This window comes from Canis lupus, chromosome 11 (genome assembly GCF_048164855.1).
Source record: "Canis lupus baileyi chromosome 11, mCanLup2.hap1, whole genome shotgun sequence".
Lineage (NCBI taxonomy): Eukaryota > Metazoa > Chordata > Mammalia > Carnivora > Canidae > Canis > Canis lupus.
The window spans coordinates 23,171,482-23,190,811 of record NC_132848.1 but is presented as its reverse complement, the minus strand read 5'-3'; the positions used below and the strand labels follow the sequence as shown (position 1 = coordinate 23,190,811).

The 19,330-nt window shown below is 57.1% G+C and overlaps 1 protein-coding gene across 4 annotated transcripts in view; it reads left to right on the top strand.

Moving 5' to 3' along the window:
• FBLN1 (fibulin 1) overlaps window positions 1–19,330 on the top strand; it is a 117,430-nt gene that overhangs the window by 47,919 nt on the left and 50,181 nt on the right. For all 4 annotated transcript variants that reach the window (XM_072843547.1, XM_072843546.1, XM_072843549.1 and 1 more), the window contains 7 exons: window positions 2,970–3,075; window positions 9,033–9,168; window positions 11,246–11,417; window positions 15,461–15,520; window positions 16,916–17,017; window positions 17,595–17,732; window positions 18,925–19,062. In XM_072843547.1, coding sequence (XP_072699648.1) covers window positions 2,970–3,075; window positions 9,033–9,168; window positions 11,246–11,417; window positions 15,461–15,520; window positions 16,916–17,017; window positions 17,595–17,732; window positions 18,925–19,062 — 852 coding nt within the window. The remainder of the gene's footprint in view (window positions 1–2,969; window positions 3,076–9,032; window positions 9,169–11,245; window positions 11,418–15,460; window positions 15,521–16,915; window positions 17,018–17,594; window positions 17,733–18,924; window positions 19,063–19,330) is intronic.

The window sequence follows — 19,330 nt, the reverse complement described above, 5'->3', positions numbered from 1 at the left end:
CAGAGCTGTTCATTCCTTGAGAGTAAAATATAGGAAGGGATGGAGGTGCCAAGAGAGGGGGCATGGCTTGGAAAAGATGCCTCCTCTGCCCAGCAAGGTGACCCCTTGTGCCCTGCGTGGTGGCATAAAAGGGGAGGTAAGAGCTCGTGGGGGAAAGAGATGGTGAATCGAAGAAGCTCATCACGTGTCAGGGCTGCCTGTTACAATGAGGACAGTGACACCCTGCCGGGTCTGGTCCCCGCACCCCTGCCTTGTCACCATCCAGCCCGGCCGTGGGCCCTGGCAGACTCTCCGTTGCCCATCTGCTGGGGCTGTGCGAGAGCTTCCCTGTGGCTGATGGGGATGCATCCCCAAGAGGGATGAGCTGACCCCAGAGGGCTGTGAGGCTCCCGGGGCGTGGGGACAGCGCATGCTGATCCCCACCCCCCTCCCTGCCCCAGACGCGGCCCCCAGGCGGCTCTGCTTTGCACAACTTCCAGCTTTGTGGCTGCTTGGAGCATTCCAGGGACATTCCAATTTCTGGACTGAGCAAAAGACTTAATATTTTTATCGTCCTGCTGAGAAGAAGGTTCAAAGTGCTCAGGTTCCCCAGCGAGAATCATTTCCAAATGTTTCCACAGCTCAGGGCACAAGGTTCTCACGCTGCTGAGGTGGCCGTGGGAGTCTGAGCCTCCCCGGTGCTTGCCTTTCCCAGGGCCGGAGGGAGGCTTTGGGGGTGCTGCTCATCCCTGGGGGCTTCCGCACCCCAGGCGGGGGCCGCGGCCCCTGAGAACCAGGGAACCAGGCCAGCAAATCCCTGGGTGCTCAGACCTTTAGCAGCTCAGCATCTCTCCGGAGGCGCTTCAAGCCCCGTCTTCACCACCGAGGGGGCTGCGGCTCAGAGATGGGACGTCGCCAGGCCAGGGTCACAGAGCAAGGATGAGCCGGAGGTGGGGTTGGAGCTGTGACCCCAGCAGCTCGTGCCCTTTCTGCTCAGCCCCGAAGCTGCTCTTGCCAGCTCTGTGCCGATGGACCGAGGACGAGACAGGCCCAGCCTGCAGGATATTTGGGGGCAGCCGGCTGCAGGAGTGGGGGCACCCAGCCAGTGGGTGGGCGGTGCTGGAGACCAGAGGGGCCGTGAGAAGCCCGAGGGTGACACCTCGGTGGGGGGAGGGCTGGATGGGCCCAGCTGGAGCCGGGGTGGCTGGGGAGCTGGGCTCGGCGGCTCCAGGGGTGTTGGGGGGATCAGCCTCCTGGCTGGGTCACACTCATGAACAACAGGCCGTACTTTACCTCTGACAGGTAAGGTCCTGTGTTTCATGAGCACTTGCCTTAAATTCAGGATGAGAACGAAGGAACGGGGGTGGGAGGTGGGGGGTGCATGAATGGGAACACTGGACACTGTGCCCCTTACCCTGCGGCTTCCTGTCCTGGGGCCGGGCTCCTGCTGTTGCGCTGGGAGCCCCGAGATGCCAGCCCTTTACCTGAGCCCCAGCCCCGTGGCCAATCCCTCACGTTCGGGGGGCGAGGAGGGGGCAGGGAGGGGACGAGGGGCCGGGTGGCAGCGGACTGGGTGGTATGTCACTCTTCACCAAACCAGCTTGGACTCACTCTGCCGGCCCAGGGGAGCCCCGGGAGAGTGAGGATGGGCCGGGGTACGTCTCTCGCTGTGGGGAGCAGCTCCGAGACCCCCGGGAGCCCTGGTTCCAGGTGACACCCCTCTTCCTCCAGCCAGCCTGGGGACTGGAGGGCCATTGTCCGTCTGTGAGTGTGCGCATGGGCCTGCTGCTTGACCCGTGTGGACCCTTCTGCTGCCCTTTTTGTGGACGGGGACGGGATCTTGTGCAAATCAACTGTAGGATGAGGACTGACGCCTTGCTAACTAGGAGCTTACAAAAATTAAAGCAGAGGGGCACGTGGGGGGCTCAGCCGGTGAAGCGTCTGCCTTCAGTTCAGGTTGTGATCTTGGGGTCCTGGGATCGAGCCCCATGTCAGGCTCCCTGCTCAGGCATCTGCTTCTCCTTCTCCCTCTGCCGGCCACTCACCCTGTTTGTGCTCTTTTTCTCTCGCTCTGTCAAATAAATAAATGTAAAAAAAAAAACTTTAAGGAGGAAACGCGGATGTGGCTCCCAGAAGCTGGTCTAGAAATGTTGGCTCTTTCCTCCTCACCCGAGGGGCTTGTGAGGCCTCCATTTCCATCCTGTCCCTGAGCTTTGCTTCTCCTCCCTGGTGTGAGCTCCCCACTCACCAGGCAGACCTTCCCTCAGGAGGGGACCCCCCTGGGTTGTTCTAGTGTCCAGTATCAGCCTGCTGGGAACCTCCTGGCCGCCTCCATCCCTGACCCTCGAAGGGTCATCTTGGTGTTACCTGCACCCCTTTGCTGCCCTCCTGACTCGTCTGAGCAGGGCTCCCCCAGTCTGGGCAAGGCCCCCCTCTGGGCAGGGTCCTCATCTGGTCAGGATCCCCCTCTGGGAAGGGTCCCCGTCTGGGCAGGGTCCCCGTCTGGGCAAGGCCCCCCCCTCTGGGCAAGGCCCCCCTCTGGGTAGGGTCCCCATCTGGTCAGGGTCCCCATCTGGGCAGGGTCCCCCTCTGGGCAGGGTCCCTGTCTGGTCAGGTCCCACTTTGGACAAGGCCCAACTCTGGGCAGGTCCCCCCTCTGGGCAGGGTCCCTGGAGCATGGCTTGAGCAGGGATTCAGCCTGGGGGAGCATGGATCCCCAGCATCGAGCTGAGCCCCCTGAATCAGGCCTGGATTTGGGAGATGTCGGGCCTCTCTAGGAAGGAGCGGGTATGAGTTCCAGCTCAGGACCCAGTGGGTTTTCAGTTCACATTTGTGGAGTGACTGCCGGGTGTGTCCAGGCCTATTCAGACCAGCCTGGCCCGTAGCGGGGGCCGGAGGCAATGGGATGGGGGCCACACATCAAAGGGGCCCTCACGTGGGCCCATGGCGAGTCACCCCCCGACCAGGCACCTTGCTCTCTCCCCACACAGTGGCCGCAGACACCGTCATGGAGGCTTGCTGTGCTGACGGACACCAAATGGCCACCCAGCACAGGGACTGCTCGCTGCCGTACACCTCGGAATCCAAGGAATGCAGGTACATGTGCCAGCGGCCACCGTTCTCCCCGCGTGGTGTTCCTTTAGCAGAATGGGGGAGGAGGGACAGCGTGCAGGCCACGTCCACTCACACTGTGGGAGGCGTGGGGGGTGACCCCCTCCCCCTTCCTCTGTGCTCCCAGGTCCTCGAGCGGGACTGGGCTCCCCCTGCCTGGCTGCCCTGTGGTGGCCGGGGCATCACTCCTGTCCCTGGGCCACAGAGCAGGGACGTCCAGCCTTGCCGGTCTCTCTGCCGCTGCTGGGCGCTGTGGCCAAGTCAGGTTCCTCCTAACACAAAGCGGCCTGTTGTGGGGTCGGGTGAGATCATGTGCCTGGCAAGTCAAAGTAGGGGCTGCCTTCAGACCCGGAACACACAGACGAGCCCCAGATGCTTGTTCTTCTCATGCAGCGCCTGGATCCACCGTTCCTCTTTCCTTAAATTAACTGAAGCTCCCTCCAAGTTTTGGGAGAATGTAAACTTAGGGTATGTGACGAAGATCGATGATGTTGATTGTCACCGTAAACGTAATAGTAAAAATAGTAGCAAGCCTGTACGAAGCGCTTCCTTTGCACTGTGTATTTGTTGCACGTTACGTCATTTAACCCTGTTGTTAATCCCAGTTTACAGATGAGCAACATGAGCTCCCCTAACCCCCCTGCACACACAGCAGGTAGTTGATGGCAGTAGGATTTGAACCCAGATCCGCTGGCCAGGGGAGCCAGCGTCAGGGAGGCGAGGGCACGACAGCAGTCCCTCGCTGGGTAGTTCGAGGTCTCCTCCCGTCCCAGGCTAAGCCGCACCACCCTCGGGGCCTTGGGGAGCTGGCCGGAGAACTGCCATGGAAAGAATGTGCAGGGAAGGCTCGTCCGCCTCGTTCTGGGCTTTTGCATTTATGTTGGCAGCGAGCATCACGTGCAGTCTGCCAGCATGGCCGGACGATGTAAATCTTGATTTAGGAAATTCTTGAAAAGTCAAGAGCGTTATAGACCAAACAAAGGAAGAGAAAATGGGACACAAGGTCGGTTGAATAGAGTGGGAGGCCACGCAGTCAGGATGTGCGGGGCATCTGACGGGTGAGAGCCGGGAGCTCGGCTCCCAAGTGAGGCTCAGCGCTGCAAATGTCAGAGGGGCTGGTGCAAAGCCAGTGGTCAGCACCGAGCCTTCTGTTTGCTGACTGCCCATGAGGAACAGCCTGGTCCCCTGGAAGCTGGATGGAGCGGGGCTGGATTCCTGGCTGTGCCACCTGAGCCAGCTCAGAGCCTCAATTTCCCCAACTGGGAAAGGACTGTGATGCCATACTTTCAGGGTAGGGACATTGACAGAGGGAAAAAGCCAGCACCACGAAGCCAGACAGTGTGTCAGTCCGCCCGGGCTGCCATCACAAACACCACACAGACTGTGGGGCTTATGGTTTCCTAGCTCCGGAGCCCAGAAGTCCGGCACCATGGTGGGTGCGGGGCTGGTTCCTCCCAAGGCCCCTCTTCTGGGCCTGCAGACGGCCGTCCTCTCCCTGTGTCCTCGCAGGCTCGACCCTCTGTACGTGCATCTGTGTCCCGATCTCCTTTTAAGGCCCCCGGTCGTACAGGATTAGCGCCCACCCCAATGGTCATTCACCTTTAGTTACCTCTTTACAGACCCTCTCTCCAAATACAGTCACATTTGAGGTTATGAGGGGGTGAAGATGTCCACATAGGATTTGGGGTAGTACTCGGGGGGGGGGGACTCAGTTCAAGCCATAACAGGGAGCCACTATTATCAATACTTCTTGAAATCAGAGACTTTCAAAGTGAGGCATCAGCCAGCCGAACCTCTCCACGCCCAGGTGGGAGGGACTCAGGTCAGAGAGACCTAGAGGCTGCTGAGCCCTCCTTGTGAATTTGGATTTCAGTCATTACTAAATTTATTAGTGACTTCTTTTTTTTTTTTTTCTTAAAGATTTTATTTATTTATTCCTGAGAGACACAGAAAGGCAGAGACACAGGCAGAGGGAGAAGCAGGCTCCCTGCAGGAGCCCAATGTGGGACTCGATTCCGGGACCCCAGGGTCACAACCTGGGCTGAAGGCAAATGCTCAACCGCTGAGCCACCTGGGGGCCCCTATTAGTTACTTCTACCAACCAAAGTCTTTAATATGTTCCAGAGTTATCTTTAATCCCCAATGGGCCCCAAATGACAGAGTAGATACCTTCTTAGCTACACAGAAGGCATTGGTTCATGATCTATGTTTTGCTCAACTGTAAATTTCGAACATGCCTCAAGAGAAATCCTGACATGTAGGGAATACCATCTGAACAGCTGCATTTCTCCTCTCTGTGGGAGATGTAGCTGCAAATCCAGGCTCCCCCGACCCCCGACTTATTGCTGGAGTTCACCTGGTCACGGGGGCCTGCAGAAATCCTGGTGGGCGGTGTACATTTCTGCATCACCATGTCCTCAAAACGTGTTCTTGAACTCCCAGGACACCACTTACGGTCCCTGATGGGCAGTGACCAGCATTTTGTTTCACGGAGGCTCCAGGAGGCTGGTTGCCTCGTCCTGGTGAACTCAGGGGCCAGGACCCCTTGATGAAGTGTTAGTATCAAGCTGCCTGGCTCTCACCGGGTCGCCGTCTGCTCCCCATTCAGGCCTCCCCTGCATGTTTTCCCCTTTGCTCAGTTAACACAGGGGTTTGAGCCCCCACATCGTCTGTAGAGGTCAGAGGCCGAGCCTGGGCTGTTGGCTCAAAGGGAGATGTCATTCAGGGTGGGATGAAATAACAGAGGCAGGAGAGCCTCCTGGGCAGAGTCGGGGGAGGAGGTCCTAGGGGCTCGGTGGGGTCGGCTCCCCTTGGTGGGGAAGCAGAGACCCCAGAGGACCTCAGAGGAGCTGAGCCTCCTGCATCCGTGGGCTCTGGCCGAGTGCCTTCAGCTTCTGCTGGAGCCTCTAACACGAGACACACTTGGGGGGAGGCAGGGGACAGCTGCTCTGATGCTTCCCCAAGGCGCACGTCACCTTGCACCCTGCCCTGAACTAAGGGCCAACGTTCCTCAGTATCTAAATGTAAAGTTGTGGGACGCCTGGGTAGCTCAGTGGTTGAGCGTCTGCCTTTGGCTCGGGGCATGATCCTGGGGTCCTGGGATCGTGTCCCACATCAGGCTTCCTGCGGGATCCTGCTTCTCCTTCTGCCTATATCTCTGCCTTCTCTCTCTCTCATGAATAAATAAATAAAATCTTAAAAATAAAATAAAATAAAATAAATGTAAAGTTGCCTAAAACCTCGGGCTGAATGTAGCCCACCGACCTCTCAGAGGAATTTGAATACGCACTGAATCCAAGGCTGAGGTTTTTCAACACAACTGACGCACCCGATGCCTTCGTTTCTTACTCGCAAACATCTGCACCTGCTAGGTGCCAGGCACTGTGCTCCAGGAGACGGGGATAAATTGGGGAACAGAAAAGACAAAATCTCTTCCAGAGAGGACACAGATAATAAAGTAATAAGTTAATTATATGGTGTGTGAGGAGGTGTCCTGTGTCGTAGGAAAGGAAAAACGGGTACGATAGGCAGGGTCTCCTCCTGGTTGGGGCAGGCTGAAGATTGTAGACGGAGTGGTTGGGAAGGCCTCACGGAGGCGGCACATTGGAGGCAGAGCTTGAAGGAGGCCAGCAAGTGAGCCAGGTGGGATTTCAGGCCAGGTTGCTGCTCCGAGTGGCCGGTAGCTCAGGAAGGCTGGGGATCTGCATGCCGCTCTGCAGATGCCCCACGCCAGGCTCCTCCTGCCACTGGCCACACTGGGACAGGGCCTAGGAGCCGCGGCCGCCGGAGCCCCTCGGTGCAGGAGGCTGTTCTCCACCAGGCGACACCGCTCCGGGTCCCCGAAGCCTCGGCGTGGGCCTGGCACACAGCAGGGACACAGTCAAATTTCTTTTCATTGCAGTGAGATATACATAACATAACTGAGCATCTGAAGCGGTTTTAGGCATGTGGTTCAGCACGCTCAGGCCAGCCCTCGCTGCCACCCATCTCCAGAAGGTTTTCATCTTCCCAAACCGAACCTCCATCCCAGCACCCGGCCACCCCCATTCTCTTCTGTCTCTGTGATTTTGAGGACTCTGGGTTCCTCACCCAAGTGCACACATACGGCGTTTGTCCTCTCGTTACTGGCTTATTTCACTGAGGATGATGTTCTCGGGGTCCATGCATGTGGTGACAGGTGTAGGATCCCCTCGCTGGTTCAGGCTGAGTCGTGCGCCACCGTAGGGACGGACCGCATTCGGCTCAGTGCTCATTGCTCAGTGGACATGCGGTTGCTTCCGTCTTTTGGCTGTTGTGAATGATTCTGCCATGAATGTGCATGTGCAACTATCTCGAGTTCTTGGTTTCAGCTCCTTTGGCTGTTTACTCACGAGTGGGATCGCTGGATCACATGGCAGTTGTGTATTTAATATTTCAAGGCGCTACCCTAGCGCTTTGCATGGTGGCCACTCCCAGACAGTGCCTGAGCCTTCTGATCCTCCCTAACTCTGCTTTTCTGTGCAGCCACTGTCTTTGAACATGCGCAGACAGATGCCCGTCTGGATGCTGTTGCTGGCAATCTGGTGGTATACCTATTATTTGTAAATTCACCAAAAAGCACGAATGCAGTTTGTGGTATCACAAGCATAGGCGAGTCCATCCTAGAGCCCCAGGTGGTTCTGGAAGCACATGGGAGGCCAGGTGCAGAGCTCCAGCCCCGCAGGGTGGAGGTGGGGGTAGGACCGGCTGAGAGGCTGCTGCTCCCCCGGGCAGGGGAGCCTGGCTGGTCGGCAGCACAGCGAGGCTGGGTACCCCATTCTCTCTGGACTGGCGTGGTTGGGCGGCTCGTCCCGCCCTTGCTGACGTTGGCTTGGGTCTGGTGGGAGCCGTACCTGGGCCTCACACGCACCTCCTGCCCGCTCACCTGCCGCGGCCCAGCCTGCCCTGCCCGGAGCTGTGTCCAAGGATCCAATTTTGGCAGGTGATGGTCCTTCTGCCGACACTAGCCTTTACGCTCGGGCGTCCTCTAGTTTGCAAGGACCTTCTTTCCGGAGCCCCCGGCAGGGCCAGGACATGTGGACGGCCCCGCGTCACGGTTGCCACCGTCCCTCGCTGCGTGGCCTCAGGCAGCTCCTCCACCTCGGGAGCGATTTCCTCTGAGTCTGGAAGAGACAGATGAGTGGTGAAGGGTGAGGGTGTCTGGTCCAGCGTCAGCAATCGGAAGGGGTGGCTTTTTAACTGGGTGGGAACATTTTGTAGGGCAACACTCAGAGACAGGAATCGGGGTCTCCCAACTCCACCCCCAGACACCACCTGCTTCGGTCTTTCTAATTGTACGCTTCTTGAGCACCTTCTGTGTGCCAACTATTGTGTGTATGTGTGGGAGCGAGGGTGTGCACTGTGTGTAGGGATGTGAGTGCATGGCAGTGTGTGTGCACACAGGAGCAGCATGTGCAACAGTGTGTGTGTCCGCACTGTGTAGGTGTGTGAATACACGGGAGTGTGTGTGCACCAGTGTGTGTGTATGCACGTGCATGGGAACGACTGTGAGCACTGTGTAGGTGTGTGAGTGCACGGGAGTGTGTGCGCACATAGGAGCATGCATGTGCTCCAGTGTGTGTGTGTGCACGTGCATGGGAGCGAGTGTGAGCACTGTGTGTAGGTATGTGAGCGCATGGGAGTGTGTGCATATCGAAGCATGTGTGTGTGCACGAGTGTGTGTGCATGTGCATGGGAGTGCACTGGTGTGTGTGTGCGTGCACGGGAGTGTGTGTGCACTAGTGTGTGTGCAAATGTGTGTGCCCTAGTGTGTGTGAAAGTGGGAGTCGGTTGAGAAGGGGAGGTGCCAAAAGATGACAGGGCCCCCATCCCTGAGGGGCGACTGCTCCCAGGCCCTGTGTGCCCCCCGCGGGACCCCCACCCTTCCGGGCCCTGCCCTCAGCCCGGCCGCCCTCCGCCCGCAGGATGGTCCAGGAGCAGTGCTGCCACAGCCAGCTGGAGGAGCTGCACTGCGCCACAGGCATCAACCTGGCCAACGAGCAAGACAGCTGCGCCACGTCACACGGGGACAACACCAGCCTGGAGGCTACGTTCGTGAAGGTGAAGACCTGTCCTGCCGCCAGCAGCGCCGTCCCCAGTGGGAGGCCTGGCTGCCCTCCTGCCTGCACCGCCTGCCCAGGCCTGTCCTTTAGAGCAGCAGGAGGGCCCAGGGGCCTGTCTGGTCCCCCGCCCCCTGCGGTTTAGTCAGAAAACCCTGGATGACACCAGGGAGATGGGGAGGAAGGGACCCAGCCTTGCCCCGAGGACCTCCAGTGCCCGGGCTTCCAGCAGGAAGACTGAAATTAGAGCAGAGGTTACCTGGGCTGGGAGGGGGGAGGGACCCGAGCCTCTCCAAGTTCAAGGCAGGCCCTCCAGCTTTCCTGCCTGCCCGGAGCCCAGAATGGTACCCCCTGCCCTCCCCTCCACCGTCCGTACCCCCCCCTGGCCCCCCCACCCCGGTCCACCGGGGCCTCTGATAACACGGGGCCTCCATAGCTGCCCTAGAAGAGAAGAGGGAGGTTCAGAGAGGCCCACGCTCCGCAGTGGCCTGGCTGGGGTAGTGTCAGGACCGGCAAGGGCAGGCGTCCGGCCAGGCAGGGCCCGGCGTGGGGTCGCTGGGCCCAGGGGGAAGCGAGCTCTGCGAGGGTGATGTCATCCATCCCGGGTCCGCGCCGGGCCCCTCAGGGCCTCTGTCCCCGTGGAAGGTCTGCGTCCTGGCGTGAGGGAGGAGGAGCCCCTGACCGCTTCCTGGGGCCTGCAAACCGCACATTCACTGGGCTGTCCCGCCCTCACCACCCACTGAGAGAGAAAAACCAGGCCAACCAGGAGGAGCTGGACACTTAACCTGGTCAGCTGGGAGCCTCTGGAGGTGCACTTCCAGGAAGATTTCCCATTCCCACTCAGGAAGGCCAGGAGCCATTTCACGGAGTGTGAATGGGAATGAAGTCTGGATTCCTGGAGGGGGGTGTGGGGTCCTTTCTGGGGATCCTCTCTTCATGCAGACTAGGGTGGAGGGGGCTTCCGCGTGGGGAGTCGGGGGTCCGGAGCCCCTCCACCCACCCTCAGCCTTTGGGGGCCTCCATGGGAGGAGGCTTCTGGTGTGAGGGAGCTGGGTGGGGTGAGGGCAGGGAGCGCTGGTCATAGAGGGGGACCCCGGAGCCAGGAGCCAGAGCGTCCAGCGGCCGCCTCCCCGGGCAGGGCCGGGGCTCTGCAGACACTGTCTGCCTGCCAGACAGCTCTGCCCTTGTCCCCAGACTAGAAAGAAAAGGGAGGTGGAGAGAAGGCTTGGAGTATTCTAACGGGAGAAGAAACAGGCCACTTTGGCAGATGTGTGATTTGTGTTTCCGGGAAGGATGACTCATGCCCTGGAAGGTGGAGGCGGTAACTGATGCCTCCCTCTTTCTGGCGGGATGGAAGCCCCATCAGCCCCCACGGAAATGCAAGCAGAGCCCCACCTCCTGGCTCTCCCACTCTGGACCTTTTGGAAAGTTCTGTGCCTTTCCATGGATAAGACAGTAAGGACTGAAATGAGGCTTTTCATAAAGCAGGCTAAATGCCGTCTGCAGAACTCAGGCATCACTTTCAGGATCACTGGGGGTCCAGGTGACGGACAGTGACTCTGGGCAGTGACTCTGTCCCTCGTTTGATGACTTGTCCTGAGGGTCTCGTGCTTTTCAAATGTGCGATGCACCTCCTGCTGCCCAAACCACCTGAATCGGAGGGAAGAGACCAGTGCATATTCATTTTTGTGCGCCTGGGGGAGAAATCTTAGCCCCCACACAAGGAGTGTACCTGCAGGGGGCTCTTGTGTGACCCTCACAGGGTCCCTGTCATGGCTAATTCCTCCTGGAGGTGTATGAGCCAGACAGAGCAGGGGTGTTGAGTGGGACAGGCTGGTGGTGGGGCATATGTTGGGTGCACCCCCTTGAAGGCTGCTCCCAGCACCAGGACCTGTGAGGTTTGGGGGCCAGCACGCCCCGGGCTCGGCCTGCTGAGCTGCTTGCTGCCAGCGTTTGGAAGAGATAGCCAAGCCCCAGCAGTGTCGTTGTGCAGGCCGAGTGGATACTGGGATCCGAGAGGCCGGGGGGCTCTGCTGTGTTGTGTGGCTTCTCCATCCGGTGTCTGCCTGTGTTTGCAGAGGTGCTGCCACTGCTGCCTGCTGGGGAGGGCGGCCCAGGCCCAGGGCCAGAGCTGTGAGTACACACTCATGGTCGGCTACCAGTGTGGGCTGGTCTTCCGGGCGTGCTGCGTCAAGGGCCAGGAGACAGCAGACTTCGCCCCCGGGGACATTGGGGACCTCCAAGAAGCAGGTAATCTCCCCCTCTTCTCCCTTTCGGGCAGTGCATTAGTCGGGGTTATCCTAAAAAACCCAAGAGGATGTGTGTAGATATATATACGGAGAGAGAGGAAGATATTTATTTTAAGGACTTGGCTCACTTGTGGGGGCTGGCAAGTCTGAAACCTGCAGGTTGGGCGAAAAGGCCAGAGACCCAAGGGAGAGCTGTTGTTGCGGCTTGAGTCCAAGGGCCATCCGGTGGCGGAATTCCTTTTTGCTTGGAGGACGTCAGTCTTTCTCTGAAGGCCTTCACCAGATTAGACGAGGCCCACCCACATCATGGAGGGCAATCGGCTTTACTCAGAGTCTGTTGATTTAAATGCTAATCTCATCTAAAATACTGTCACAGTAAACACAGACTGGTGTTTGACCAAATATCTAGGTACCGTGGCCCAACCAAGTTAACACGTAAAGGGAACGACCACGGTGGTGTGCGTACACACGTTGACCGTTTAACTCAACGGAGGCTGGTTCTAGCTCTCCGAGCAGTTTCATGTTGGTTACCTCCTCTGAGAGCCACGGCCCTGGGGTGGGACCGAAGGCTTGGGATCTGGGATCTGACAAATCTGGGTCCATGTCCCTGTCTTGACATGCATTTTAGGTAAACTAACTTATGCAGACCTCAGTTTCCTCATCTGTGAAATAGGGATAATTATAGTCCTGCTTCATATATGGGAGAGTGAGTGTAAAGCGTTTGGGGTGACTCCGTAAATGTTTGCCTTCACGACCTTTCCCGGTCTGTCCCACGGCCCCGGGCAGCATGGTGGCTGGCGTTGCTCCCATTCTGCGGATGAGGGCCTGGTGCTTGAGGTCACTTGGTGACACACACAGGAGGGAGGATACTGGCCCTCCGCCCCCTGGCCAGCGCCCTTTCTCTGTCCGTCTGGTGCCAGTGATGTGTCGAGAAGAAGCGGGGCAGGGGTATCACTCATTACTAGCCGGCTGTGCTCTTTCAACTCGTACTTATTGGTGCGTGACCCCAAGAACAGCTTTAAGGGTGCTCCCAGCTGTGCGTCTACCACCCTCCATCTGTCCAGGGCCAAGATGAATCCTGAAGCCTCTGGCCGTGGCTCAGTTACACGATTCAGGAAACTTCTTGTCTGTCTAATAACCTCTTTCTCTCCTGCGGTGGTTTCCGGGGCCGTAATGGAGATAACCCTGGAAACTTTGTGGGATGTGCCGTGCCCCGGGCTTGCCCTGTGACTTTGGGCTCCTTCCCCGCTTCCCACCGTGGTGGGTAAAGGGCAGGAAGGCCTTTGGATGGGGGAGCTCACAGACCCGTGCTCCCTGTGTCGGACTGTCCATCACCCCCGCCTCATGACCCTCGTGGCTTTGTGGCCCTGGGTCGAGTGGACCGAGTCTCTCTTTGTTTTTAATTTCTCATGGATGCCGTGGGGCTGATTTCAGATATCTCAGTCGGAAAGAAGGCCTGGAACCACATTCTGGCTCCCTCCTTGACTTTTGAAACCAGGGATGACATTTTCACTTTAAACAAACCCAAACTGTTCGTCCTGGTGGAGAATTTCTCCTGTGTTTCTGGGGAGGATTTTTGTTGATTTATGTCTTGTTTCCATAACGATCTCTGAACTTTTTTGCAGCTCCAGATGTCTTATTTCTCTGCTGTCTTCTATCTGCCTCAATTCTTGCACCAGACTTTTCTCAAAGGCCCTGTGAGGACTCCCTGCCCTCCCTCCTCGTAGACACAGACATGACTTCCTTCCAGGAAGGTTTATCGCGGGCCTACTGTGTGCTGCCGTGGGGCCACACAGAGGGTCCCCAGATCACTGCCGGCCTCTGCCAAAATAAGTAGAGGAATTCAGTGTAAACCTTTAGGAACTTGTATAAGAACATGATAGCGTGACTTAGGTCTGTTTCATCTACGTGGGGGCTAAGATGCCCATTTCCATTACTTAGTTTATCTGGTAATGCATTTATATTACAGGTTATCAGAGTATTGGCTTAAGATGGGGGAAAGAGCCCTGTCCCTTTACCGCAGAGAGTTTGGGAGGAACCGTGCTGGGACATGGACTGGTTACCCCCAGTCTACAGACCAGAAGATTGAGGCTGGGGAAGCCCATGTTCGAGATTTGCTTTCTGGCAGGAATGGTGGTGTCTGTGCCAGGCTTGCTGGCTCCCACAGATCACCGTGCAAACCTCGATGGCCTCATCACTCTGGCGAGAAGTGGCTCCTTGCAGGTCCTCCTGGCGGACGCCCCCAACCTACACCTTGACCTAGACCGAATAATGCCTCAAGCGAGCGAGGAGTCCCCGAGCTGAATAACCTCAGCAAAGGTGCTCCCAGCCCCCTCACCTGGGAGAGCTGATTCACACTCTCAAAGTCTTTTGTTTAGTTCCTGGCCAAGTGAAAAGTTTATGTAGGGACCATGGCCGCAGTTTAACGGCCGGAAAAAAAAATGCCTTGTACATCATGTATATAGGTTACTTCCCATTGAATATTTTTAAAGGTTTTATTCATGAGAGACAGAGAGAGAGAGAGGCAGAGACACGGGCAGAGGGAGAAGAAGGCTCCCCACGCGGGACTCGATCCCAGGACCCCAGGATCACGTCCTGAGCCTAAGGCAGATGCTAACCGCTGAGCCACCCAGGGGTCCCTGCCCTATTGAATTTTATAGCAGAATTGCTAATGTTTCTTCTTCACGATGTTTATTTCTCTGGTGTGGGTGTGTTACACTCTCACTGAAGATACAGAAAGCAGAGGGAAGAGGACATGACACTGGGAGGAATATTGTTTCCATGGTTTCCATTAGGTCGCATTTCCTTTCCTTGTTTTTCTTCATCGGGGTGCGCTCTGATTTACGCTTTCCCACCCAGGGCTGTCGCATCCTGCTGTCAGCTCGTGACTGACTTGTGATCTCTGTCACCTTCGCTTGTAGAAGGGTCTTCCACTTCCCAGGGCACGGCTTTCGGGGATTTGCAGGGATCCCTCCCACCCTTGGCTGATGTGAGCCGAAGGGACTAGTTCTCTTCCTCCAGAACTAAAGTGGAAATCCATGCTATTAGATCACATCAGGGTACCCCACTGCCCCCCGTGCCCTCACCGTCTCCCGGTGCCCTGTTGAAGGCTCTGCCGAGTGCTCGGCCCACAGAGCAGAGCTCGGGCCCCTGTCCGAGTGCACCCAGTGAGTCCCTGCTGATGCCCGGCTACTTCGCAGTGCATTTCCTGGGGCTCCGCAGACTGGGGTTGGTGTGGGGGGAGCTTAAGCAACAGAAATGTTCTGTCTCCCGGTCTGGAGGCCAGATGCCCCCGATCAAGGTGATGGCAGGGCTACGTCCCTCTGAGGCCGCAGATCCAGGCTGGGCTCTTCTGGCTTCTGGTGGCCTCGCGTGCTCCTTGGCTGGTGCATCTCCTGCCTGTCTTCACGTCATTGCTCCTCCGTGTGTGTCTATCTCCGGTTTCCCCTTTCTTTCTTTTTTTTTATTTTTTTATTTTTAAAGATTTTATTTATTCATGAGAGACACAGAGAGAGAGGCAGAGACACAGGCAGAGGGAGAAGCAGGCTCCCTGCAGGGACCCTGGTGTGGGACTCGATCCCGGGACCCCAGGGTCACACCCTGAGCTAAAGGCAGCCGCTCAGCCGCTGAGCCACCCAGACATCCCTCCTCTTTCTCTAAGGACACAGACACGGCCTCTCGGACCCCACCCTAACGCCCCTTAGCTCCGTCCTCTGCAAACAGTCTGCTCCAGGGAAGGGTCACAGCCATAGGTGCTGGAGGTTAGAGCTGCACCATCTTTGTGGGGGGAGACCCCATTCAACCCATGACAACAAGCCTTTACCAGGTGCACCGTTGAAGGTCTGGGGGCCGTGGCTGCATTTGCTGAAATAGGCAAGTGAGGCAGGTTGCCTGACCCCCATGCCGTTTGGGCACCGAGCTCCCCAAATGGGCACAACTGCCTGCTATTTATAAGGAGGGGGAGTATTTATTCCGGGTTTCTGCAGAAACGAGATGAGACACCGCGTTTGGGTAAATGTCCCTTTTGCCCCTCTTTCCCCTCAGCCAAGATTTCGGAGATCGAGGAGGAACAGGAGGACCCATACCTGAATGACCGCTGCAGAGGTGAGGCCCTGGTAACCGTCCCCCACCCCAGGGGACACGGCACTAATCCCACTGGGAGCTTGACCTCTCGTTTCACTCGGGTTCTCCTGGGAAGAGCCCTTTGGCTTGGAGTCCGCTGAGGTCCCTCTGCCCCATCCCCCCGGCACTCCTGGGCTCCCCACCTCCTCCTTCCCTCCAAGCCTGGGACTGGTGGGTGCACAGGGAGGAGGCCACGCGGGAAGTGGGCATCACAAGCCTCCCCACTATGGCGACCCCCTAAACACAGGCTCCGGGGAGGGGGACCATCTGGGGAGGGGTGAGTATTGCTTGACTTTGTGTCCTGGAGCCCCAGCAGTGCCAGGGACCGTGTCCACGTATCCGTGTCTCGCAAGGGAGACGTTTGCAAACGTAAAGTGAGCACAACGGGCCTGGCAGATTTGTTTTTCAGATGATAAAACTTTATTTCTCTTTCCCGGAGCATTCCCACATGTCTAGACTGGCAAGTCGTCTCCAAAGCTTCATTCGGAGCCTTGCCCTGCCTGTGGTTGGAGCGTTAATTGGGAGCCAGTGTAATCACAAAATGATGTGGTCAGCGCACAGGGACAGTTGGCACAGGGGCGGGGTGGGGGGTAGGGGTGGGACTGGTGGAGGGCAGAGAGCCCAGAAAGCTCCCTGGGGGTGTGGGGGTGGGTGGGAGGGTCTTCCTGGGGGAGGAAGTAGCTGGTTTGCGACGAGTGAGGGTGGACGGAGATTTGGGCAGCAGGAGCGGAGACGTGCACACCCAGACCCACCGCAGCTGGTGGGCCATGGTGCAGGGAGGGGTGCGGTGGGGGCAGAGGGAGAGGCTGGGGAGGCGGGCCGGGGTCATCGGGCCCCGGGCAGTGGTCAGAACTGTGGTAGCGGCTCTAGTTGGTGGAGGTTTGTCCCGGGGAGATCTGCTCTTTGAGCATCACTCAGCTGCCCCGTGGGAAGCATGGGTGGAGGGGAGGTAGCAGGGCCACCCAGAAGGCCATCACAGCTCACCTCTGCAGGGAGAGGGGCCTCACGGGACTGCCCCTCCGTGTCTGTGCTGGGCACGAAGCCAGCAGCATCACTGGCTTCTCCGCCTTGTCCCTCCCAGCCTCACTACAACCGGCAGGGATGGCCCTGCATGCCGCCAGCTTGTTGGACCAGGGCTCAGACCTGAAGCAGCAGCCCTGGGGTTTGCCCAGGGCCGGATCCTGGGGGTCTCCCATGAGAGGGGAGGGGGTACGAGGCCAGAGAGGCTGGGCTCCACGATGGGGAGCCTGCCTTTGTATGTTGTCCACCCTGAGTGCATTTGCTCTGGCCCAGTCCAAACAGAACCGGAAACCCAGAAGGTCTCTGGTGTGTGTTGGGCTCCTGGCTAACATTCGCTCTGATTTGCTCTGATCCCAGGCGGGGGGCCCTGCAAGCAGCAGTGCCGGGACACGGGCGAGGAGGTCGTGTGCTCTTGCTTCGTGGGCTACCAGCTGCTGCCTGACAGCGTGTCCTGTGAAGGTAACGGTCACTGAGCTCCAGCGACAGCACAACGGCACGCAGCCGCACTGGGAGCCTCGGCCTCCGATTGACACCTGGGCAGGCCCCACTTGGCGCACGTCGGGGCCCCATCTGTGGGTGAAGAACAGCATTCCCTGGAGTCTACAGCGCGTGGCGCCCAGCCACGGCTCTCCTCCAGGAACATATGAATACAGTGTCGGGAAAGAGGGTTGGCTTTGGGGTCTGACCAGGCTCTGGCCCTCAGCAAGTCCCTCAGCCCCTCTTGAGGTGGGGGAGATGGAGGCAGGTGATCGCTTCTCCTGGGGGAGGCCTTAATGATCACATGACTCCAGTTCGGGGCCTGGCATGTGTTTAGCAGGTGCTCAGAGGGAGCAATAGATCTGAGACGTAGCAGGGGGAGGATGCCATTGGTAATGAGTGCCCAGGACCCCTTCCATCCCGAATATGCACGTGGCGGAGGGCACTTCACAGATGCTGGGACCCAGTTGCCCCATGCTTCTGGTACATTCCTTTTGTTAAAGCTCAGGGGGGCCATGGTTCTGGCTGGTTACTCCTGCTTTGCCTCTGTCTCTCCTAGATATCAATGAATGCATCACGGGCAACCACAACTGCCGGCTCGGAGAGTCCTGCGTCAATACGGTGGGCTCTTTCCGCTGCCAGAGAGACAGCAGCTGTGGGACTGGCTATGAACTCACAGAGGACAATGACTGCAAAGGTATAACATGCTCCGAGCCTACACACCTCAGCTCCCCAGGAGTAGATAGGATGTGCTGCTAAAGGCAGCACCGGGCTCCCCGGGCTCTGGGCTCCCTTGGCGCCCCGGGGCCCCAGGACTTCCTGGGGGGGCACTGGCCAGCTATATTGTTAGTAAAGATTTACCTTCTTTACTGTAAGGTTGAGTTAATGACAAGGGTGAGTTTGCACTTCTGAAAAGGTTCAGGGCAGGATCATTTCAAAACAAGAGCAGAGGTGAATTCCAGGTGCTCACATGGACTTTCTACCCACCACGCAAAAAAAAAAAAAAAAAAAAAAAAAAAAAATTTTTTTTTTTATACAACAGCTGCCTTCCATCTGACTCCAGGCTTCCTTGAAGTTCAAAGCATAGTCTCTTCCGCTGCATAAAAACATGACATTTCTGGCTGCTGGCCTTTTCCCCACCAAGCCATAGATGTTATTTGGCAGATAAGGCTTTGATGAGGATCTATTAGAACATAGTTTTCTTCTGAGGGTTTCCAGCCCTTCAGAATGACAAAACCACTTGTGTGAACATTCTGGTTGAGTTACGAGGGTAGCTCAAAAGCCAGGCACACCCTCCTGACGTCTGAGGGCCTTTGGGCCGGCTCACTTTGCTCCACCCTCGCTGGGCGGCTTGGGCCCTGAGAACCCAGGGACCCAGCCAGCTGAGTATACACTTTTGAACATTTGACAGCCACGAACTTCAGGGGAAGAGCAGCCAACATGTCTGATCATGACAATCCCCATTGTTCACATTTGAAAAGTTGTGACAATTTCAGAATGAATAAGTTTATGGGGACCGCGTTTATTGCCACTAAGATCATTGCTTATTATCTAAACTAAACATGCACTTAACCTAAAGTGCAAAAAAAATCCCATATACTGCCAGGAAAATGCCTGGGTTATTTATTATGTAACAGAAAGTTTGCCTCATAAGAGCCTTGGGGGAATAAAGAAAAAAAAAGAGTTTTCAATCTTTAGCATTGTGAGCACTTATTTGGCTAACTAAGGCTCTTTTTTTTTTTTAATTGTGACTTCTCTATTGGAATGTTTTGGGTTGTAGTCTGAGTAATGAGCATTGAAAGAAGAAAACTTTCTTGTGATTTTTAAATGTTGTGAGTTGCTTCTGGCAGGACTCTTGCTAACAATTTCCTTTTTTTATGATGTACCAGATATTGACGAGTGTGAGAGTGGTATTCATAACTGCCTCCCCGATTTTATCTGTCAGAATACTCTGGGATCCTTCCGCTGCAGACCCAAGCTACAGTGCAAGAGTGGCTTTATACAAGATGCTCTAGGCAACTGTATTGGTAAGACACTCGCCAGGGCTGCCAGGGTCCCCCAGGCCGGGCAGACGCTCCGGTGCTGGGCCACGTCTCTAGAACGTGGGGGGCTGCCGAGCAGAGATCACCAGGCATACCCTCTAAGGGGCTGGGGAGCAAATATTTAGGCCACGTGGGCCATCTGGTCTCTGTTGCGGCTACTCGGCTCTGCTTTTGAAGCTGGAACTCGGCCACAGATATGTGAACGAATGGGCCGTGCTGTGTCCCCATGAAACTTCATATATAGACACAGGGA